Source organism: Monodelphis domestica, chromosome 2, assembly GCF_027887165.1.
Source record: "Monodelphis domestica isolate mMonDom1 chromosome 2, mMonDom1.pri, whole genome shotgun sequence".
Taxonomy (NCBI): Eukaryota; Metazoa; Chordata; class Mammalia; order Didelphimorphia; family Didelphidae; genus Monodelphis; species Monodelphis domestica.
The window spans coordinates 411457769-411483322 of NC_077228.1; the positions used below are offsets into that span (position 1 = coordinate 411457769).

The following is a 25554-nucleotide window of genomic DNA, read 5'->3' on the forward strand; positions in this document are numbered from 1 at the left end:
ATCTGAGTTTAAAATCCCTGCTCTGCTGTTTATTCCTCCTGTGTCCTGTGCCTGTTAGTCAGTCAACAACCATATTAAGAATTTAATATGTGCCAGACACTATGCTATGGGCTGAGCAGGTTACCCTGAGTCCTTTTTTCTTCATCTTTAAAATCAGAGTTGGACCAAATGAAATCCAACTGGTAAGGTCCTTTCCAGCACTAAATGCAGGATTTCTCCTACTTTTTTCTTTTCTTTCTTTCTTCCTTTCTTTTTCCTTACTTGGGAGAATTGGCCCTGAGTTACACAGTAGGTATCAACCTACATTGTTAAGGAAAACTTCCTCAGCCAAGCCTTCATACCAATGATATCACAGCTACCATCCCTTTCTGCAAACCGAGGTATTCTGGCCAAAAGCAAAGCCAAGATACTCTCACTGCTACTAGGATCTCAGACCAATCCCAAGTAGATTGTTTTTCAAAAACTTTTCTACCAGAGCAGCTGGGTGGCTCAGTGGATAGAGAGCTGGGCCTGAAGATGGGATGTCCTGGGTTCAAATCTGAACTCAGACACTTCCTAGCTGGATGACCCTGGGCAGGTCATTTAACTGCCATTGCCTAGCTCTCAAGGCTCTTTCACCTGGAACCAATTCTTAATATTGATTCTAAGACAAGAGGTAAGGCCAAGTCAATTCATCATTCTTGCCTTCAATCACCTCACCTGAAAAATGATCAGTCTCTCCCAACGCTAAATCCAGTCTTCTGAGTCCCGAATCACTAATGCCCTCCCTTCCTCACACTCCACCCCAGGACTTCACACAGTGCTTTGTTTTGCAATTCTTTAAAACATTTAATAACACTATAGGTTACAGTTCTCTGTGTTTCGCATTCCCTTGCTACACTGTCCATTCTGAATGCAGAAAGCATAATTGTATCTTATCCAGTGAGTTAGTCAACAAGCATTTATCAAATGTGCCAAGCACTTTACCTAGCATAGTGCTGTTTATACAGCTGATACATTAAAAAATAAATAAAATATTTATACATAAATAAATACTACATTTATATAATTATATAATATTGACTTAGTATATTACATAGTTATATTCTATAATATATAGTTATAGATAATAGATGAATGAATAATAAACAAAGCAGTAAATAAATAAATGAATAGATAAATAAATAAACAAAAGAGATGTTTGCTGAATACATTTAATTTACACCAAAGAAGAATGGATGGACAGGTTTAGTCTTCCCAAGGTATAATAATAGTAGTAATAGTTTTAAGTTTTGCAAAATGCTTTCCATATATTATCTCTTTTGATCCTCACTACAATGCCGTGAGGAAGTGCTATTATTATCTTCATTTTACAGATGAGGAAATTAAGGCTGAGAGAAGTTAACTGATGTGCCAATAAGCTAGCATTTGGGGTAATGTTTGAACCAAATTGGACACTCAATCCACCACTCCATCTAGTGCCTGCTAGGGTATTGGCATATTAAAGGAGAATCGTGCTAACTCAAATGAATCCCTAATTGGTAGGGGGGGGGGGGGGATATATTTATATTATTAAATAGAAGAAAGAGAGAGGGCATCATCCAGTGCTCCTTGCCACTGATGGAAATCTTCTCACCATCTTCTTGACTAGAGACAAATACATATAAACAGAATTGTGATCTCACAATATATATACATTCCCTCAACCCGCCTTTGTTTTTCTCATTTTTCTCTCCCACACTCCCAAAATGAGAAGAAAACTAAACACCTCATAACAAATGCAGTGAAGCACAACAAATTCTCCATATTGGCAACATCCAAAAATGTACGTCTCATTTTGTACCTTGAGTCAGTAGGTAGGCAGGATGCTTCATTGTAGGTCTTCCAGAATAAAGGTTGATCATCGTATCGATCAGAGTTCTTGAGTCTTACAAAATTGTTTGTCTTTAGGATGCTGTTTTATCATATAAATTGTTCTCCTGCCTCTGATCACTTTGTATCAGTTCAGAGAAAGCTGAGGTTTCCTCTATTACCATTTTTCACCATTTTTATTTTATTATAGTATAGTATAGTATAGTATAGTATAGTATAGTATAGTATAGTATAGTATAGTATAGTAGTAGTCTCTCGGTAACCAAGAATGACAATTGTCTTTGTGCGCTTTCATCTGTGATGTACCCTCATATGGCTTGAAGAGGGTGGGGATAGACGAGTGTGCACAAAAACACTTGTGCGTGAAGGAGATTTAAGTGGAAAAGTCGGTGCACAGAGACGGTCCCACTCTCTCGGCGTTGGAAGCCTGGGTCCAGTGGCACGAAAAGTCGTTACACCTGGAGACTTCCTCAGCTGCATGGGATGGCCGTGTTGTCTTTTGTGCTCCAACACACCCTAAGCACTCCACAGTGCTTTGCTGCGTCGCCATCTCAGCCGTTGAACCTTCTTGTTGGTTTCTTCCGCCTGTTCTGCCAAAACAGTCTTCACATGCTGGGTGAGCAAAGCCCTGGTTCCCCAGGGGTCGACGACCCGATGGCTACCCTCACAAGGTTTAGCCGGCCTGTCGAAGCCATTGCCCAGGGTGTGGCTGCTGCCGCATGCTAGCAGCTACTGGGAGCCACAAGTGAGAGCTGGGTGTCAGGTTGGGGTCAGAGGCTGGAGAGCTGCCCTAGGAGGGCACGACAAGCCTTCCATACCAGAGATACTACTCCTATATTACCATTTTATTTGTTCAGCCATTCCCCAAATAGGTACCCATTATTTTCTAGATCTTTGTCACCACAAAAAGATCATCAATATTGTTTTACTTTTGTTACTTCAGTGATCAGAATTCTCAAGTCTTTCAATTTCCCTAAGCTTAGTAAAACTTAAATCCACTGGTATTGAAGGGTCTTCTATTTTTTTACTAGAATATTTATGGGCAAAATCATTGTCCTGGGAACTCAAAATGCCTCCTTAGTTTAGGGAACTCCTGAAAACAGTTGGCATCCTGACCAAATCTTAGCTCCACCACCAGCCTGGTACAAGCCAAACAGGCCCTGCTTTAACCCTACAAATGAAAATCCAGCCTCAGCCCTCAGAGCTGACTTTCACTCACACAGAAGCAAGCAGCACAAGTCCAAACAAACATAATTAAAGTGATATGTAAGGTCCATTGATGTGATCATTAGGGAAGTGAGGCCCAAACATTTTCGCACTGGCTTGGCTCCTGGCCCATTGCAATTTGATCCTCAGTGTTGGCTGGTGGCAGTTTCCTCCCAAACCTTCTCCATTCAGGCAGCTCCAGCATCTTGGAATTGGAATCTTCCCTTATTCTCAGCTACAAAGGAGGAGTCCTGAAGGAATGTTTTGTGGCAAGTGGTGAACAAGGACCATTTCCTTAAAGAGGCCTGTTGGGAGGGGAGCTGCTGTCTGGTGAGGCAGAAGCGATGCCCACTGCCTGGCCTTTGGCCCATGATCCATGTGCTTCTGACAGATTTCCTAATAACAATCTCTGCCTCTACTCCCTCCTTCCTTCCCCACTGTTCATTTTTCAGATTGCGCTGAAGTGTGCTGACATTTGCAATCCTTGTAGGATCTGGGAGGTGAGCAAACAGTGGAGTGAAAGGGTCTGTGAAGAGTTCTACAGGCAAGGTGAGTGGTTGGCAACTGAGAGAAGTTGCCAACTGAGAGAACTGAGAGAAGAAGACTTGTCACTGAGCTAGCATATGGGGCAGTATTTGAACTCAAGTCTTCCTTACTCCAAATTGAGCACTCAATCCACCTCTCCATCTAGTGCCTGCTAGGGTATTGGCATGTTAAAAGAGGACTGAGCTAAGTCAAATGAATCCCTAATTGGTAGGATATTTTGCCTTACCCAGTCAAGGGTTTCAAACCAAAAGTGGGTCATCTCACGGGGAAATCAGTTCTTGTAATCAGCTCTGGTTACTCTAAGCCTCCCTCTGAAATCTTTTGCATACTAACTTGATAAATGGGGGAATGATGAAAAAAGGAAGGAAATTAATATAGAAAAAAATATATAGGAAGTAAAAAAGATAAAGAAGGAAGGAAGGAAGGAAGGAAGGAAGGAAGGAAGGAAGGAAGGAAGGAAGGAAGGAAGGAAGGAAGGAAGGAAGGAAGGAAGGAAGGAAGGAAGGAAGGAAGGAAGGAAGGAAGGAAGGAAGGAGGAAGGAAGGAAGGAAGGAAGGAAGGAGAAGAGATATGATAGATTTCTTTAGATTTAAATGAAAAGTTATTTTAAGTGTTTGCTTCAGGACAATGGTTCTGTCACAGTGGTTCTCTGTTAATGTCAGGTTTTATGTGAATGAGACCCGCTCAGGTCCCAATACAGAAATGAGCTTAAAAAAAGATTACTATCATAATACCATATTCTGGTATTGTAGGGACATCACACAGCAGTAATTCTATGAGAGGAGACTTCTTTGAAAGTTGTCTGTGTAATATCTTTAGCCTTTAAAGACAAGATTCCAAAGACACATTTATTCAGTATACTTGGGACCAACAGATCCTCTTTTGCCATCTTTCTCTTTTCAGAACCAATGAGTAATTGTATAGTTCTTGTAGCATAAAGTGGAAAAAATTTCCCTTGGATTGAATTTGTTGTATTGATAAAAACACAAAATCTGTTCCAGTTGCATGATAATATAAAATCTCTCCACATGAGAGCAGAACAAGAGCAAATATGCTGGAGCTGTAGAAAGAATTTAGGTTATTTCTTTAATATTTTAACAGCTTCAATCTTGTTAATATTAGTACAACAGTCAGGGGGTGAGGAAGGAATGAGGAGGTAGTTGACCCTGGCAAGTAAGTCATTTGCTTTGCTTTGCTTTTTACATTATGACTGCTGTTCCTCCTGAATGGTCCTCACTAGTCATGATAGGCCAAATAAGAACACCCAGAAAGAAGAACCATTCATTGACACTTCATAGATGTGTATACCTTCATAAATAATAAGAAATGGATTACATTCCAGCACTTTCATTCCCTCATGTATACGAGCTGGCCCCCTTCCATCTTTCCCATCTTCTTACTTCTTAGTCACTCCCAAGAATTCTATGATCCAGGGACCCTGAACCCCTTCTGTTCCTTGAATAAGACACTCCATCTCTCAAGTCCAGGTATTTCCACTAGCTATCTGTCATGCCTGGAATGCTCTATCTTCTCATCTCTGCCTACTGGCTTCCCTGGTGTCCTTCAAGTTACAGCTAAAGTTTTATCTACAAGAAGCTTTTCCTGATGCCCCTTAATGCTAGTGATTGCCCACCTGACATTACAATTTATCCCGTATGTATTTTGTTTTGTCCATCATTAAATGTTGTCTTTACTTCAACCTCCATTATACTGTGAACTCTGTAATGGTTTTTCTGTTCAGTCATTTTTCAGTCATATCTGATATTTTACAGCCCCATTTGGGTTATAAAAAAAAACTTCTTGGCAAAGATACTGGAGGGGTTTGCCATTTCTTTCTCCAGTTCATTTCATAGATGAGGTCTTGCCCAAGGTCACAATAGTTCATCAGTATCTAAGGTCAGGTTTGAACTCAGGAAGATGAGCCTACCTGACTCCAGGCCCATCATACTGGGGTGCCACCCAGTTGCCCTCTCTTTGAGGATAGGAACTATTTTTTGTCTTTCTTTTTATCACAAGCACTTTGCACAGTGCCTAGAGAGTACTTAATAAATGCTTCCTTGACTGGCTTAGTGCTATCTTTTGGAATCAAATGTGTTGAAGAGGTTTCTGAGATATTTTGGCTTCTTATACCAATTTTTGGCATCAGTTAAAAAGTCCAAGAAATGTCAATAACTAGTAATTTTTTTTTATTTTTATCCATTTCCCATTTTTAAAGTCAATAGTTTGTTTAAATGGGAGCCGCTCCAATTTTACATGATGTCTTCCCATCTTTATTGTTTCTTCTAATTTTACCTTTGCTCTCGCCAATGATTTTATTGCACACTAACATCTGATTCTGAAATTCCTGCCATTTCCGTAATCCATCATTTCTTTCTGTTAAATAACTCAATTTCATTTTTTGTGATAGTTACTGTTTACCCTGGTCAAAACATTCCAACTCCTTTTTTGAGAAAAAAGTCATAATATGTAAGAGTAAGACTTTTGGAATAATCTGTAAACCTCTGATTCTTTCATTTCTTAATCTAGAACTATATTTTGCAGAATATTTTCCTCCAATATTCTATGTGTCCACCTTCATAATGAAGTCACTGATTATCTGTGTAAACATGGACTTAGTTTGAAGAATTTTGTCAATCTCATTTGACATTTTCTCTATATCATGCTCTGGAAAAGATATGGTCTCATAAGTTACAGTAATTTTGCTCTGGAATGCGAGGTTCTATATTCAAATGCTGCCCCTAATGCATTCTGCCTTTGAAATCTTGGGTAATTTATTTAACTTCTTGAAGGTTCTGTTTCCTAATCTGAAAAACCAAGGATTTGGACTATATGGTCCTTGAAGTCCCTTCCAAATTCTGGATCTATGATCTTATGAACTATTCCTGGTGCGTCCTTTTCTTTCTATGTTCATCCTAGGTCCTAAAAACAAGACAATCTGATCAAGGTTCGAGAAAATGATGTTTCTTGTCTTTAGGTCCATAATAAAACAAGTTTGGCCAATTTTTATGTGCTCTCTCTCTAAGGTCAAACCATGAGTCAATCTTGCATTCAGCTGAAATATCCTTTAAGCTACCCTCAAAGAAAAATATCTTGAATATACAAACCTTAAAACTGTAGAACAGCTTACTGGGAGAAGCTGCAGAATATCTTTCACTGGAGATTAACTAATAAGACAGATTAAAGATAAAATTCATTTTTTAATATTTAATCACAAAGATTATCATTTTAAAATATGATGCATATATACAGAACCTGCCCATTCCAAAAGCAAATTTTCTGTAGCTTACAACAATGTAGCTATCAAAATCTCTAATGCAGACAGCTAGGTGGCTCAGGGGATAAAGAGTCAGGCCTGGAGAGAGGAAGTCCTGAGTTCAGATTTGATGTCAGACATTTCCTTAGCTATGGGAACCTGGGCAAGTCGCCTAACCCCAGTTGTCTACCCTTACCACTCTTCTGCCTTGGAACAGATACTAAGTATTGATTCTAAGACAGAAAGTAAGGGTTTAAAAAAATCTCTATGAAAGCTTAGAAAGAATTAATAAAAAGAAATTCAGTAACCAGAATGAAAATGGTAATAGCCTCCATTATGTGCTGCATATCCATATCCAGAATTTTCTGTTCAGTTCTGACTTCCACATTTTAAGAGTGCCAAGTTATGAATCATGGGAACCTGGAAGGGAAATGATTTCTCAGTTTAGAATTAGTGATAATAAAGGAGAGAAAAGTCAAATGTAGTACAACATACACCCTCGATTTTAGGAGAGCATTTGTCAAAGAGTTCAAAGATGGGAAGTGTTATATGACCTAAAAAATCTGCAGGGGAATTTATTCATGGAGAGATGTGAACTGGTAGAGAATGAAGTCCTAAAGATAGATAAAAATAATTCCAAAGAAGAAGAAAATGGAGATCTATTTAAAGAAACTGGTGTGGATACACAGGAAACTCATACCCCGATAGATTTTGAAAAGGCATACAAAAGATAAAAGTAAGGACACCTAATGAAAAATTAACACAAAAGCATGGCATAACCCTATAAGAAGAGTGTTAGTAGTGTTAAAATTCATGACGAACAAGGGCTACTAAGGAATAACAAGGCAACAAAAAGGATAGAATTTTTTATTTGTTTTGCTAACAGCAGAGAAAAGAGAAGAATCAAAAAAGAGATCCAAACATTATTTGGGTTAAAATGTAACAATGATAATGAAAAACAGAAAGAAGGAAGAACTATTGTAGTCTAATTTTTCTCCTGTTCTCCACCAAAGAGAATGCTCTGTGGACTGGACAGGACAGAACAAAAATAGCAGGGAAATGGGGCAACTTAGTGACGCAGCCCCTACCATTCTTTTGCCTTAGAACCAATATTTAGTATTGATTCTAAAATATATATGAAGTATACGAATTTTTTTTTAATAGGGACCTGAAATATGGCAAAAAAGCATCTAGCTGCCTTCAATTATTTCAACGTTCAAGCTCAGGGAACTGAGAAAACAGGAAGATGTGATTGTGCAAAGCTACTATCACTAATCTTTGAACGTTTATAGAAAATAGGAGAAGTAGTATAGGTCTAGAGAAGAGCAAATGTTTTCCCATTTCAAAAAAGGGAAGGGTAAAGTCTTCAAATGATAGGTCAGTAAACTTTCCTGGAAAAACTCCAAAATGCTATTAAAAGGATGGTTTGTGAATATATAGAAAAGGAACTTGTGATCATAAGGAACCAGCATAGCATATCCTCATTAAGCAAAAGCCATACCAGAGTAGTCTTACTTCCTTTTTTAATAATAAAAATCCAAGTAGCCTCCTCATTGCACTAAACAAAGCAGGTCTAAGGAACCCAAAAACTCTTGACTGGGAAGTTGAGTCATACTGTCAGAGTATGACCAGCAATAACAGCCCAAAGCCTTTTTTCCAGCCAACAGGGAATTTAAATATCAGTTAGCTTCAAATTTCCCAAGAATCTTCCCTCCCCCTACTACCATGAATTAGCACCAATTCCAAAGTTCCAGATTGAAGCTCCCTTCCCTCAATGCCTAGACTTGGAGACCCAGATAAAAACTCTATGTAAATCCACCATACTTTAATGGTTTGGGGGAGAGAGGATACTTCATCCCCTCTGGAGATCCAGTAGAGACTACCCAAGTCCACCCTGTACCCCAATGGACCAGACTTATTTCCACCATCTTCCCAGATTGCCCTTAATGTTATAATTCACTTCAATAAAGCTGGCTTGCTTTACTGTCTTGTTTTGAGTTTCATATTTCCCTATCTTGGGCTTTTGGTATTCTAAACTATCCTAAATCTATGTTGCGAAATACTGGACTGGCAGATAAGGGGAATGCTATAAAATTACATCAATTTTAACAAAGTATTTTAGCAAAGGGCTTGTGTTCTTTTTGGGGAAAAGATTGTGGTAGAGTAGATGATATGCTTAGGGGGAGAGATTCAGAATTGATTGAATGAACCCAAAGATCAGTCCTTAAGCACCAAATGTCACCTTAGAGATATCTAAACTTTTTGTCTTCTGTGATTTTTAACATTCTTCTCAATAACTTGGATAAAGGTACAGATGAAATGAACATCAAATTTGCAAATAATCAAAAAATTTGAAGAGATACATGTTGGATGACAGAGTAGTCAAGATCTAAAAATGTCTCTACAGGCTAGACTATCACTGGAGATATCCACACAGAAGATAGATGAACTCTTGCTGAAGATGTATTCAGGGTTAGACTAAATAACCTCTGGAGTCACTTCCAACTCTTGGAGTCTGTGAGAAAGTATATGAAGTCAATGTAGAGAGGATTGTTGTGATTTGAAGTAGCTGAGAAAAGTTTCATCGGGAAAAAAAGAACCAGAGCTCAGATAAGAAAGACTGTAGGCATAGAACTTAGAAGCCTCTTGGAATAAATCAGGTGTGAAGTGATGGGAGTTCAGACCAGTATAGTGGCAGAGAACATGAAAGGAACAAATGAAATTTAAGAGATATTGTGCTATATAGCAACCAAAATACTGTTCAAAGAATAATTTGTGTACATACACTGCCAGAGAAAGAACTGATAGAAACAAGCAAGACACGGTATAATATATACATTTTTTGTTGTTGTTAAATGATGCCTTCTTTAGTGTAGAGAAGTGAAAGAGGGAGTGGGATACTTGGGATCTTTAATGTAACAAACAAATAAATTTTAAAATGTAGTTTTAAAAAAGATAAGTTTAAGAAAGAAGCAAAAAACAAAAACAGACAGGATATGGTGATGGATTCTGTGTGGAGGACATAATGGAATAGGAAAATGAAATATAAGACCAAAGCTTCAAACACAAATTCTCCAGAATTGATGATAGTGCTAACAAAAATAGGGAAGTGAGGAATGAGACTTTTTTTTTTAGGAGACTTTCGCTCTAATTGAGGAATCACATGCCTTATTTGGTAATCTAAAGGTAACAGATTTGAGTAGTTGCTAGAGATGATCAATGTGGATTGGATTAGTAAAGGCTAGAAAGCTACTAATGTTGCTTCAGCTTAAGTCCTCTACATTCGAAAATGTTAGCTAGGAAAGTGTGGAACTCCAGGCTCTCCACCATCTTTAGAAGTACGTTAATAGCTGACTATAGTCATTGCTCCTCTCTGGTCAGTCTGTTTCACAATTTCAATAGCTCATGCCCCTTCATTTACCATCCTAGCCATTAGTTGGACCTCTTTGCCTTTTATTTCTCTTATGTAAGGCAGAATCCCAGGCAATCAGATGATATGATCCTGAACCCTTATTGGACAAGAAAGTAGACCTTGTTAAAATGAACTATGATGTGGAAAAGTTTTTATATCAGGTTTCCCCATTTCCTGTTTATTGCCCATTCCTGGCTCCCCTCGGATGAAAAGTGCAAATGCATCTTCTTAACTAGTGACTCAAAGATTGACCTAACCCTTTCTTAGGACATAAGCTTGCTTTAAGTTCTATGGTTCCTACTGTCAGATCTCTCCTGATTCTGAGGCTAATTGGGTAGACCTTTAGGAAACTTGAATTGACTGATTCCCTAATATTTTAAAATCTTACAGTAATTTCCAGGGCAGGGCAGAGCAAATAGGCTTTTAATAAAGGCTTTTTGACAATGATAACAAACCAAGCACCAATTTCTGGAATTTCTTTTCCCAACCAGGTGGTAAGAAATTATTAACTCATTTTCATAAATGTCAAACCACAAATCTATCCTCTTCTCCTTTCTTCTTAGGTGACCTCGAGCAGAAATTCAAACTGGAAATAAGTCCTCTTTGTAATCAACAGGAGGATTCTATTCCTAGTATACAAATTGGTAAGCTGGCCTCGAATTTTTGTTTTAATTTCGTTTGTCATGGACTCACTGCCAGGAGTCACACAACAAATAAACAAGCCCCAACACAGGTCTGTAAAGACTGAAAATGGCATTTTTAAAGATCCTTTTGAATGGCTGAACTCACAGTGAGAAGGAATATGAATTGTTGGCTATTGAACTAAATAGCATATGGAAGGTATTTATGAGTAAGATATGCACATATTGAGGAAATTGGAAAAAAAACAGTAAGAATTCATGTTGAAAAACACAAATTAAGGTGCATTAGCTAATAGATTTGAAAGTTAGAATTGAATCAACAGACATGGTGTAAGAAATCCATAGGGAGCAGCTATGTGGCTCAGTGGATTGAGAGCCAGGCCTAGAGATGGGAGGTCCTCGGTTCAAATCTGGCCTCAGACGCTTCCTAACTGTGAGACCCTGGGTGAGTCACTTGACCCCACTGCCTAGTCCTTACCCCTCTTTTGCCTTGGAACCAGTACAGAGTATTGATTCCAAGATGGAAGGTAAGGGTTTTATAAAAAGGAAAAAAAGTCCATAAATTCAATCCTTTCTAAAGCTTCTTTCAGCACATTTCCTTAAGAGCATTTTACTTTATCTTGTTCTTAAATTCGTAATGTTTGTGTAATGGCTAGGTGTGAAGAAAGAAGCACTGGCATACTATCAATGGATACTTCTTTTATATTTTATAACATCGGCACACCCTCAGTCAATTTCAAGTTCATGTCAATCTTTATCATGATTCCCACGCTTTTCATTTCTTTTACTTGTATAATTTGATGTGGAGATTAATTTGAGTTACTTTCCAAGTGGGATAAGGAATTTAAAGGAGGATAATTAGGTTGGCAGGAAAGGGGACTGGAATTGGATGTACTTACACAATCAGGGGTAACCCTGTTTAGAATGCTGGAAGGAAGAGGTCTGAGAATTCCAATGGTCAAACTGGGGAAGTTGGTTGAAAGCTTGAGGGCTGAAGCCAACTCTGGGACCCAGCTCTGAGCTCCTGGAGATCTCTAACCTTCCCCAAACCCCATTCCTGGTCCGTTCCTGTCACCGGCTGAATCTGCTGCCTGATTCCTCTCCACCACTGCATATGAAAAGCTAACCTAAGAGGGGAAGCAGCTTGAACAACTTAAGGGAGCCTCTGAAAGGGCTTCCACTTTGACTCCAGGGTTCCTGAGCTACAAGTTTGTTCTAACAAATCTAACTCCTGAGTGGGTTTCAGTTAGGGTTAGACATTTAGCATGGAGATCCAGTTAGGAAGAGCAGTTGAGAATAGGCTTAGTCTGACTAAGTAGAGAAGACAGAAGGGGATATCAAGGGAGCCATTTTTAGAGACAGAGATTTCTCCTCAACCCACCTACCTAATAGCCTTCCCTGACATCTTCCTGAATAAACCCCTGTTGTTCTAACAGGCAGTCAGATCTATCTATGTTGGGACGCCATCTCTGCCCTCAGCCAGTGGAGAGAACAGCTCTGTCTGGCAAGGTCTGCCAAATCCTTGCATCCATCATCGCAGGGGCTCTCTTCCACATAATTGAGTTCCCTTGTCCACCAGATTCTACTGGCCTATGACTGAGAGTTTAACCATCTTTACTGTCCGTCTCAGAGGGAGCTACCCTGTGGGATCAGGTTATGTAAAATTCCAGATCACTCATCTATATTAACAACTCGGAGTCTCCCTCCCATTTAACACAAGTTTTGTAACTTTGAAATAAATACCTAATTTGGTTTTACTATGAAGTTAATTTGAAGCTTCTTGAGGGCAGGGATTGTTTCATTTCTATCCTTCTATCCCCACATTTAATACAGTGCCAGTCGCATATTAGGTGCTTTTAAAAAAATTAAAATTTGTTGAACGAACTCTGAAATAGACACTCTAGTAAAAATCACCACTTCTTTGAGATGTTAACTTTTACGAAATTTGACTAGCCATTGTAAACTTTTAAACTCTGGACAACATTTATAATAATGGAGGCTATATTCTGAAGGTGACAGGAGAAAAGAATTACCACCTTCGTGTGGTAATAAAGAAGAAAGAGGACTCAAACACTGGGTAAAGGACAGGAGTCACAGAGTAACATTCCTTCCTTCTTTTAACTTTTTCATTTCTTTCCTTCCTCTTCACAACAGAAGAGGACAGTATCAGTTGGAAATAACAGTAATAACAATCCCCTTTTCCAGGTGCTTTAAAGCTTACAAAGTGCTTTCCTTACAAAGACACAAAGAAGTAGATCTTTTAGATATTGTCAATGAATAACTATTCCCAAAGACAAAACCTCCCTCCCCTACTGTCTCTCCCTCTCCAGATCCAGCTAAACACTAATTTCCCAGTTCCTTTTTCTCTTCCCTCTCTACATTGTGCCCACTCCTCTATACAACCCTCAGTCTCTCAGACAGTGACATTTATTCATGCTAGAATATCCTCTTCTCATACTTTTTTTCATCTTGTATTCATGGAAAGCTGATACTTTGGAAGCTGTTGCATCTCTGTCCACCCACCATCTCCAATTGGTTTTGTTTTTATATTTTCCAATACTCTGGGCCCCTTGCCTTCATGCAATAAATTCTCTTCCTTTGAGATTCACTCTATGGATCTATATCATCTAGGTCAGATACCTGTTTCAAGGATTGATGGGCCTTCAGGTTACTGTCCCTCTCTTCTCAAAGAGTTCATCACTTAGCTTACATTTCTACCTCTATAATTTGAGAGTTTATGTTGATATCCCTTCAATCATGCTAGCCTCCCAATTGATCAGTCTCAAATCCAGTAGCTCTTCTATCTTCATTCCGCCTCAACTACCCACAAGGACAATAACATTTTGGAACCCACTATCACATATAATTGTGCTAGCACCATGATCCTGAACTCTGACATTTCCTGTCTTTGACCTTTGGGCAAATTTATTTTTCATATACTGCATTATTAATATCAGGGCCCTAGATTATACAGGCCCAAATCAATTCCTATATATTAGGGGAAATTTCTGAGCCTCTATCCAGACTATGGATTTTTCCATTTTCTTTATCCTTGGGAAGGTGGTCCTTTCACATTCTGTCTAAAAGGAAGATTTTACGATTCTTTTCCTGCATGTGTGACAAACAAATTGCTTGTCCATCTCTCAGTGTGGTGAGGGGCTGAGGGTTTAATGGACCACATCCTAATGAACTGATTACCAATTAGGATTATTATTAATTATTCATCTCAGGATGTTCAAGGGTGGAGCTGAATAATGAGCTCCTAAAAGTGTCTATAGGTACTTGGGCCAGTAGTTCCTGGGTCTCTGGAGAATTCAGGAGAATAACTATAATATATAATTAAGATGTCTTGATTGGTCATTAAGTTTTAAAATTAAAAAACACTGTCCCTCAAAAATTTCATTCATTTCACCTTCACCCATCTTTCCATCTCACCATTAACCTCATTGCTTCTATTAACTCATCCTGGCCACAACCTCCATTCCTCCCTTTTCCCTTTGTCTATCACTCCTGCTCATTTTCCTTCCTTCACAGTCTTGATCCTATTCAATTCAACATACTATCTTCTACTTTGGAATTTCTTGCCCCTCTGCTCTTCTCTCATCTATACCCTACTATTCTCAACCTTGGGTCACCCTCACTTCCCACATTCTCTGCTCCTACTTCTAAAATTCAAAAATACACTGAAGGGAGACACATTACTGTTACCCTCTGGGTCCACTACAAATTCAAATGACCTAAACTTTGACATTGTAATCCTTTTATTCTTTCTTGACTCTCCCTTATACCTACCTAGTGGCTATTCCATTCTTTCTCTTGCCACAAGTACACAATGCCACACCCATCCCTCTTTTTGTTAACAGATCTTTTTATTTTTTTGAGAGAATTAAGGTCATTCATCTTCTGCCCTTTAGTGAGGGCTCTTTACTTTTAATCTTCTTTCTCTATATTCTTATCTTTGGTGATATTGTCTACTCCCTTGAGTTCAAATATCATTTCTACCCAAGTGACTTTCACATTTAGATGTTTCTCCTGAATTTCTGTCCCTCATTGCCAATTACATTCTGGACATCACTTCCAAGGATTGTTCCACAGGTCTCTCAAAATCAACACATCCAAAAATGAATACATTATCCTCCCCCATGAGCCTACCTTTTCTCCAAATTTCCTTTTCTGTTACGGACACTCCCATCCTTCCAGTCTCTTAAGTATAGGAAAATACACTTTCCCAGGAAAAACCTTGACTTTTCCCACTCCCTCACATCCTTCCACAGTAGTTTCACAGTTTGTCTTTCATCCATCTCCTCTCTCCATTCATAATATAACCACCCTAATTCAAAAGATGACTCTTTGTAGTATAGAAATGGTATGTCATTTAGTTAGGAAGTATCACAGCATAGTGGATAGATAGCTTCAGAACTAAGAGGAGACGAATTCACATTTTGTCTTCAGCCTAATCCTGGCAGTGTGAACAAGTCATTTACTAGGTTGGTGGTCTAAGCAACTCGCTAAGATGACAAATTGTAGAGAGAATGTGTTGATCTACAATGACAATGAGAGTTTCCTCGCCTGAGAATTGTCTATACCTATGAAACCACAGGTTCATTCCCTATTCATATTTTGGACTTATCTGTGTAAAGGTGATCTTTAATGGCAAAAGAATGAACAAGACTTGGCAACTGATTGGGTATGGAGGCCATGTGAGTAGAGTCCAAGGATGACTTCTAGATTAGAAACGTGATGGGCTGAAGAATAAAGATACTCTAGACAGAAGTGGAAAAGTTAAAAGATTAGAGAGAAAGATAATAGATTCCATTTTGGCCATATTTAGTTTAAGATGCCTCTGAGACATCTCAGTGGAGTCCAGAAGAGAGCTTGAGATGGACAGGCTTAGAACTCAGGATCAAGATGAGGCCTTGATTGAAAAATCTGAGTTCAATCTGCAGAGATAACTGGGCCCACGGAGTTTGATGATATTACCAAGAGAGAAGTTTATGAAGAGAAAAGTCAGTACGAGTCAGACTGGCCTTGGGATATATCCACACATAGAGACGATATCCCTACCAAAAAAAGACTTAAAAGGATCAGAGAGGCAGGAAAAGAACCAAAATAAATATGAGAAAAATCCAGAAGGGTACTATCCAGAAAGAAAAGGTAAGACAATAATGGCAAAAGCTAAAGTACGGTCAAGAAAGAAGGGCACTGAGAGAAAAAGTCATTGCAGTTATTAGTAAAGAACTTATTAGAGGTAGCTAGGTAGCACAGTGGTTATAGACATAGACCTAGAAGAGTTCCTGAGTTCCAATTTGACCTCAGACACTTCTTAGCTATGTGACCCTGGGCAAGTCACTTAACCACAATTGTCTAGCCCTTACTACTCCTCTGCTTTACTTAGTATTAATTACTAAGTATTACTATTACTAAGTATCCAATACATAGTATTAATTCTAAGATAGAAAGTAAGAGTTCTTTAAAAATTCATTGGTGAACTTGAAAAAAGCAAATTCTGTAATTGATAGGGTTGGAAGTCATGTTACAAAAGATAATGAAATTAGAGGAAGGTGAGAAATTCAAGAAAATTAATGTTCTTTTATTTTTTAGGAGTCTTGCTGTGAAGGATAGTTATAAGAACTTAGGGGTAATGGTGAATTGGTCATAGTAAAGGAAAGGTAGGGGGATTCTTTGTTTTTTAAGGATGAGGTCAATCTATGAATGTTGAAGGCAGCAAGGAAGGAGAAAGTGAATTAAGATATTTATCAGAAAACTATCTTGAGGATAAAGACATTTTTTACAAGTTGAGGTGGGCCTGGAAGTGAAAGAAATAAAGCAATAAAGGGGTGGGAGAAATAGCTTATTTGTGATATCTAGTACGGTTTTCTAGCTAAAATCCTATCCAGGTAGAAACCTATGTTCTATTTTTTCTCAGATCCATGAGGTATAAATGATCCTGGGATGATTTTAGAATCCTGACACAACTGATTTTTCACACAATATATGAATTCACAATTATTCAGTGCTATTTAACATCCCTTTTTTTCTAACTGAAATTGAGCAATGAGAAACTGAATTGGCATCCATCTAGCCACCAAAGCAGGTGTTTGAAACATCCTCAGCAATTCTAAGTTGGTTGACATATTTAATGGTAGTATTTTCATAGGAGGATCAAGGCATGTTGATTGCTAACTTTCAAAACTTTATTCATTCAGAATCTGTGCACATTTTGATAGGTGCTAACCTAAACTTTATCTCTGCTTAACAAACTACTTAATAGTAAAAGATATTTTAAATGTCCAATAGTGTGTTTTCAACTATAAAAAAAAATTCATTTGCGTGGAAACGACTGAGATTCTAAATACTAGTTTTATCAGTTCAGTAAAGCAAGCTCCTTAAAAGCGTCTACCTAAACATGAGTTTCATTCGGAGTAGAGTGAACTTAGATTAGGCTAGGTCAAGGTTTTATGGAGCTTTGAAAATAGCAAAAATATATTTCTTTAAAAACAAAATATGTGTGCATATGTGAATATATGAATGTGATCAAAAGGATTTCTGGCTAAATTGCCATTGATGTCTATGTGCTTTAAAGGTACTTTGTATTACATACATGTATAACCCAGTGGAATTGCTTATCAACTCTGGGAGGGGGAAGGGAAGAAGGGAGGGAGACAAACAAATCCTATAACTGTGGAAAATGTATGTGTAAATTTGTTATGGGAATAAAAATTTTAAAAAATTTAAGGTACTTTGTATAGGTTAGACACAAAATGAAAGAAAATTCAATAGTCTTCTGAGTTAAATCAGACAGAACCTGTCTCGCACAGTCCATGTTAGGGAGATTTTTTTCCACTGGATCATGGAGCTTGAACTAGAAGGGATTTTTGCTGATGAGTCAGCAAACTCAGACCTAGGGAATTTAACTTGCCCAGTGTCACACATGGAGTAGTATCAGATTTGAACCCAGATCCTCTGATTCTTGAGGAAGTATTCCTTTCATGGTATCATTCTCCTTGTGGTCTTTAGATGATAATCTTTAAATTTTGTGTTTTCCCAGGCTTCATGACCCATATTGCTGAGCCACTCTTCAAGAAATGGTACCATTTTACAGAAAGTCCTCTGGGTGAAAATATGTTAAGCCATCTCACAACCAACAAAGCCAAGTGGAAAAGCATACAACATACACAACACAGCAGTAATGGTGGCAGTAGTGGCAGTAATAGCAACAAGATCAATGACCATGCAGGCCAAGGAACTGAAAACGAGGAGCAGACTGTAAATGAAGGAGACTCCCCATAATAGCAGCTTTGCCCTCTTCCCTTTGGCACTGCGATCTTCTCTCTGCTAGTCACAACGAAGTTTGAAATCTCAGTGTGCACAGGGCCATCAAGAGCATGAAAGGAAACAATCTCGAAGGTGTCCTTGTCAATAAACCCAGACTGCTTCTGGGTTTTGTTCCTGTGCTCTTTTGACCCCCTCCACCCCCATTTTTCTAAGTGTATCAAAGCCATTTGTCACTTCTGATCATTAGCTGCTTGAGTGAGGAACTCCGTTCAATGAAGTGCTGAGGCTGGTCCCAGGAACAGGCTTCGCAACTATCAGGGGAAGATTGGAGAGGAAGGAAGGCATCCTTGGCCACAAACTCCATTTGCCCTTGGTCATACTGTGACATGCAGCAGTTCATAGGTCCAGAGCACTGGACAATTGTTTTTTTTTTAAATCTGGCTACTGAGCTGCACAATAAACCACCAGCAAATATGGAACTCAAAGGACATTGGTTTTAAGTGCGTGGGCATAAAAGAGGTCAAGAGAAAGAATCTTATTTTAATAATAATAATTATAATAATAAATAAAACCTTTTTAACTTTTATATTCTGTGCACTAGACAAAAGGATCTAAAACTCTGGACTAAGATTACTCTAGCTAGCCAACCAGTCCCAGAGGAGGCTCATTTTTGTTAATAATTTTTATGCCACTTTAGGTTAAAAGACTGGCCATCTTCTCAATTTAAAGAACAATGGTTTCCTGTCAGATCTGCGGAGGTATCGTATAGTCCATTCCTTTGCACCATTAACCAACCTGTCATTTTTGATGCCTCCTTTTCAGTGACATGTTTATATTCATGCATGTACATTTTCTGTAAATACAAGGCGCTACTGACTCCCATGCCAAAATCCATAAGTATTATGGGATTGCTACCTGTATAAACAATGGCACTGTGAACAGAATATTGTTAGTTTTAATATGAAAGAAATCATTTGTAAATATGATATAGAGTTTATTAATACATTATTGTTTGCAGATAAAGGCCTTAACTTTAATCATCTGTCATCTTTTGAAATCTTCCTGAACTCATGTCCCCTCAGATGTGCTTCTGAACTGCCTTTCCATGCCTCTTTTTCGCTTTTTCCAGCTAAGATGGCAAAACAAAACTATGGAATAGTCTTTTTAGGAGTTTTTGGAAACTTCACATGCATTCCACTCAAGACCATAGTGTTTAATCTATGGCACCTGACATCACTTCCTCAGATGTATGAAATCCTCCACAAAGCCTGAAGTAACTTTTCAACACAGCAAAGTTAAGCATTATGTTTTGACAAGTCAATTGACACACTTGTGTTTTTTAGACTCTTGCTATGGGCTGTGGCAGTTGGCAATCTCCACGAGACCTTCCATGACTCTGCCACTATGTGCCAGTTTGGGGATTCCATGCTTTTTATACTTATGACTTTGTTATGGCTACAGTACCAAAGTATCCCTTCGTTATGGTTTGGATTCATCTCTTTGGTCTTAAAAGTAGCTGTTTTTGATTTCCTCATTTCACACACACACACAAAAAAAAAAAAAACTCAACCCAACTGCTTCAGTTGAAGGGTGCCATTACTTTTTTAAAAAGGGAAACATTTTGTTTTTCTTCAAGCCTTTATTCTTACTGTTGAAGGTCACTGGCTAATTACAGCTTTGGCTAGAATAGTTACCTTAAATTGTTCTTTTTAGTTCCAATGTTTTTTGCAAGGATTTGCACGTAAAATCAATTATGGCATTCTATTCCTCTGCCAAGTTCTGTGCATTGAACTGCGTAGCTGCACAAGTTCTAGCTTAAGTCACATTAAATGAAAATAAGTGATGCTGATTTATTTTATCTTTCAAGCAACACTGCAGGGGAAAGATGACCATATCTGCTGTCATTAAATGACTTCTAAAATCCCAGCTATGGACAGCTCAATATTATTTTCTAAAATGCAGCAGATCCCTCTTATATTGTATATATAATACATTAGAAAGATGACCTAAATATAATGAGCATCTTTGGAGAGGTTGTGAGCTTAGCAGGAATAAAAGTTTGATAGAAAATTTAGAAGCGTGAGTTGTCTTGGTGTCCAAACAAATGACTAGGTGATCTAATGCAAGTTATGAAAATTGTATAAAATGGATGGATATCATATTAAGTTCATGAGTTAAGTAAGAGGAGGAGCCATTGCAAATACTAGACACTAGTTCTCTTTGCACTGCAGTGGTTTCAAACTCACTTCATAATGGTAATTCAAGGTGTTCTTTACTCTCTGGATTTAGTGGGACACCAGTAGGTGATGGATTGGATCAGGTCCTCCTCCAAATCTCTCTAGTCTACCAGTTGTAGTTAAGAGGCTGTAGAGAGGACTTTTGAGCAGGCTGTTATTTAACATCTTTAAGATCATATCAGGGAAAGTAATAGTGAGGTTAATAAAGTAGAGACTGAAAAAGGCAAGATCTCTTGTAGCTAGTTATGTGGCTTCTTTGTGTTTAAGAAATGCCTCATGTTTAAATTATAATTTAAATAAATGAATAAGGTTTGTGGGGTGTTGTTTTTATTTTTAAACAGTCTCCAAGATGGCAAAATTATGGGTCATAAATATAAGCCTTGGAATTTGGGGGAAAGACAATACTACATGATACTACCTAATATCTAGAAGTTAAAACTCACAGAGCTGGCTTCTGGGTACAAGTTTTGAGCAAGTCCGACAATGGTGCACAAGCTAGATAGCACTGTTACTTGGTGCCCATTTGTCCACTTTGTAAATTCTTCCTTTCTACTATTGCATGCCATTTAAACATTGCCTAGCAATAGCACCTTGAATAGAAGACTGGCCAAGAATAATGACATCTAAGGTCCTCTTCACATTAGCTACTTTCATAGAATGTTTCACTCCGGGGGGACCTAAAGATTGTTGATCACAAGGAAGATTCTTTGGGTTGTATTTGTGCATTTTTTGTTCCATTTGCCATGGTAAACAAATTCACAAGAGTTGACCCTCATTGCTTTAGATGAAATGAGTCAAAAAATCCAAAAAAGTAAAAAGTAAAAACAAAATCAGGTTGAAAGAGTACACAGCTTGCTAGGTAAGATTAGGCATTTGACTACTTTTCTCTATGATGGTAGCAATGAAGAGTAGGCAGGCATGGGCACTATCCCAATTAGGCACCACCTTGTAGGTATAGACCTTTTATGATTACCTTTTGTAATGCTATCATAATACTTGTTCCCAAATAACAGTTTGGGATTGACTCATTTCCATGGCTGTGATCTCACCCATATTTATGAGGCAAAATACTAAAATTGGCTGCTTTTGAACTACTTCCTCAGTGTATACTTTTCAGATTGCAAAAACTAAGAGCAATTTTGTCCAACCTTGACTTCTCCAGTCATTGGATATTCCAGATGGACAGTGAACAATAAAGATAATTCATATAAAACTTCCACACTATGCAAATGGTCTACTTTTCACAACTACACTCTTTCAAGGACCTGTCTGTCAGTTTCACTGGGAGAGCCTGCAACTGGAAATGATTCCTCAGGTCTGGTTCACCGATGGCCACCTTCATTCATTCCATGGAGGGTGACAGCAATAGGATATGCCAATGAAGGTATTAACAAAAATCTCACCTCCTAATTAACATAGTTTTATAATGCTGTAACCATTCTAAGAGTACTGTTTTCCCATCCTACATTTTGGGATATCTTCTATAGAATAAAACAATAAGGCAAATTCTTCTCTTTTTAATTTTTTAAAAATCCTTACCTTCTTAGAATCAATACTGTATATTGGTTCCAAGGTAGAAGAGTGGTAAGGGCTAAACAATGGGGGTTAAATGACTTGTCCAGGATCACACAGCTAGGCTAGTTAGTGTCTAAGGCCATATTTGAACCTCTCATCTCTAGGCCTGGCTCTCAATCCACTGAGCCACCTAGCTGCCCCGGCCAGATTCCTCTCTTAGAGAAATGAGCAAGAAACAATTACTTGTTAAGAATACAATCTTGTATATCAGAATTGTAGCTTCCTAAAGATAATTACTAAATAGGAACAAGTGAAGTCCCCAAATCTTTTCCAGAAATTAGAAAGAAAAACAGTATACTTGTTCCCTCACATTCATATCTAGGTGCCTTTCTATCTAATAATTCCAAAACAATTTTTATAAAACTTTATATAGTCAAATTCTTATAGATTTCAGAGAACAAAAAAGCCATGTTCTATTTACAAGGGAAAATGTAAAAATAAAATGTAAACTCTGACATTCTATACTATAACGCCTCTACACCTGTCTGAACCTTGAACATCTCTAGGGCTAAGCCAAATGGGAAGAGAAAGATTTATCTGCCTTAACTAATAGTTAATGAAAATAAACTTTAGTTATTCAAAACAGCTGATGTTTTGCTTCCTAATAGTCTTACAATCAGTATGTTATTGAACAACTTAGCTTCAAAATGTTCCCTCTTAAATTACCCTAAGCCTTAAATATCTTTTTGCTTTTGGCTTAGAAATAAATTTGCAAATAGTCAATTAGCCATGGACAAAAGAAAATTTTAAATGCTTAGGCAAACAGCCTAAAAAAATGTATTTTCAGTTATTTCATTATGGGAAACTTGCCTAGTTAATTGAAAAAGAAAAAAAAATCATCATCTTGGATTTATTATTTTTTTAACTTCTTTGATAGGTTGGATAAAACAATCCCTGAAATCTCTTGCTTAAATTACAAGAAAACTTATTACTTATTGGTTTCTATCCTTATCAATGTCATCGATCAGTTCACTATAGAGCACTTGCCTTTGGAGGCAACTGAGACATTTAAAAAAAGGCTTTGTTAAAGAGACATTTAAACTTTTAGAAATCAGGATTCATTTCAACATTCATGTTGGTGATATATGAACCAAGTTCATATATCATATATTTGAGTTTTGGTTTTAGTCATTTTGTATTACTCAGATTTCTTTTTTTTTTTTTGGGGGGGGGGTAACATTTAAAAAATAGATTTTACTGATATCATTTGCTTTACTTATTTATTTTGTGCCGCCTCTTCCTTCCTTCCCCTCAGCATAGAAGGCATCATCTGGCAAAATATATAGATTATGTCTTTCGTGTTTCAACTTCTCAGTTCATTCTCTGGAGGTGAACATTCAAAAGTTAATCTTCAAATATTAAATCTAAAGCTGTATATAACGTTCTCTTGGTTCTACTCATTTAATACTTCACTATCGCATGTAGTTCTTTCCACTTTTAAAAAAAATTAATCTACTTATCAATTTTTTTTAAACTCTTATCTTCTGTCTTAAAATCATTACTGTTTATTAGTCCTGAGGCAGAAGAGAAGAATGGAAGTTAAGTGACTTGGCCAGGATCACACAGCTAAGAAAGTCACATTTGAACCCAGGACCTTCCATCTCTGAGCCTGGCTCTCAAGCCACTGAGCCACCTAACTGTTCATTGTTTCTTACAGCCCACTAGTATTCCATTGCAATCATATACCACAATTTGTTTAGCCATTTCCCTAAATGATAGACATCTCCTCAATTTCAAGTTCTTTGCCACCACAAGAAGAGCTGCTATAAATATATTGGCACATATAGGTTCTTTTCCTTTTTTCTTGATGTCCTTGAGAAATAGACCCAGCAATTATACATAGTTTTATAACTCTCTGGGTATAATTAGAAATTGTTCTCCAAAGTGATTAAATCAGTTCACAGTTCCACCAACAATGATTTAAGAGTCTTCACTTCTCTATAGTCCTCTAATATTTGCCATTTTAGCTAATCTGCTGGGTATTCTGGTTTGTATATCTGGTTTGTATCTAAATCACAATAGTGATTTAGAAAAGCATTTTTTCCTGTAACTCTACATAGCTTTGACTTCTTCATCCAAAAACCTTCTGTACAAGTCTTTTGCCCAGTTATCAGTTGGGGTACAGCTCTTATTCCCATAAATTTGACAAAGTTCTCTCTATTTTTGCTATGAGACCTCAACCTAAGAGAAAAGAATGTCTATGAAAAAATTTTCCCAATTTACTGCTTCTTGGCAACATTTATTTCATTTGTACAAAAACTTTTCAACTTACTGCACTCAAAATTAGCCATTTTATATACTCCATCTCTTGTTTCTCATAAATTCCTCTCCTATCCATAAATCTGATTAGTATTATGCTTCTTGTTCTAATTTGCTTGTGATATCTTAGTCTAGATGCTGTATCCTTTCTGATCATACCTTAGCACATGTGTCTTGTTCAGATTTCTCCCCAGACAAGACCTACTGAACCAGCTCAGAAGTCCCTAAAAACAGGTGATGAGACTGTTAGGTGCCTCCTGAATTCCACGTTTTCTATCTCTAAGGAAATAGGTAAACTGTATATAATGAACCCAGTTCTACACTGGCTATCCTTTTTTTTTTTAAAGCCTTTACTTCCTGTCATAGAATCAATACTTTGTAATGGTTCCAAGGCAGAAGAGCAGTAAGGGCTGGGCAATGGGGGTGAAGTGACTTTTCCAGGTCACACAGCTAGAAAGTGTCTGAGGACAGATTTGAACCATGGAACCTCCCATCTCTGCCCTCACATCTGCAATACTCTGACATACAGTCGATCTATCAAAACTTTGACATAAAGCATAAATAATCTGACGAGACAAAGTATGTTACTTAATTTTTCTACTTAAATCAGTTTGCTTCTTCAAGATGTTGTGAAGCTACATATATGTACATATACTATAAATTAATATATGACATTATATATGTAATATATACATAAAACATGTGTTTACACACATTAGAGGGATGTCATGTATATGATATCACATCAATCTTGCTGAGAAAAAGCATCAGACTATGTGGAAATGCCATGACTATGCCTAAGGCCAAGAACTGAATCAAGGGCTTTAACTGTATTTTTAAAAATTCAATTCTGTTAAGTTTTCATAACCTCAGAAGATGGCAACTAATAAAATAGAAGTTACAGAGGATGATATTTCTTCTGGTTTATCTTGAAAGGCAGAAATCACTTGGGAAAATGTTTCTGTGGCATATGCTAGGAAATTATCCTTCCTTAAATAAGGCTATGGCAAAAAAAAAAGGTGGGGTGTGGAAAGGTAACAATTGGAAATGAGATCAAGCTTATGGGGATCCTTCATTAATTTATGAGGGAAAATAAGTCCCTTCTGGGAGACAATAAAAAAGCAATCTAGCCCCCCCCCCCCCCACACACACACACACAGTCACTGAATGGGGTTTAAATTGAGCAAAACAAAAAAAAATTTTTTAAATCTAAGAAGGAAAGAAGAGAGCCAAATATAGTAAGAGAGACAGAGAAGTAGAGGAAGAAAGAAACAGAGATGATAGAGAGACAGGGAGTCC

General features: G+C 37.6%; 1 protein-coding gene across 5 annotated transcripts in view; it reads left to right on the top strand.

Moving 5' to 3' along the window:
- PDE7B (phosphodiesterase 7B) overlaps nt 1–20734 on the top strand; it is a 461779-nt gene extending 441045 nt beyond the window's left edge. For all 5 annotated transcript variants that reach the window (XM_007484607.3, XM_007484606.3, XM_007484605.3 and 2 more), the window contains 3 exons: nt 3510–3606; nt 10832–10912; nt 17958–20734. In XM_007484607.3, coding sequence (XP_007484669.1) covers nt 3510–3606; nt 10832–10912; nt 17958–18199 — 420 coding nt within the window. In that variant the 3' untranslated portion in view covers nt 18200–20734. The remainder of the gene's footprint in view (nt 1–3509; nt 3607–10831; nt 10913–17957) is intronic.
- Nucleotides 20735–25554: the final 4820 nt, after the last annotated feature.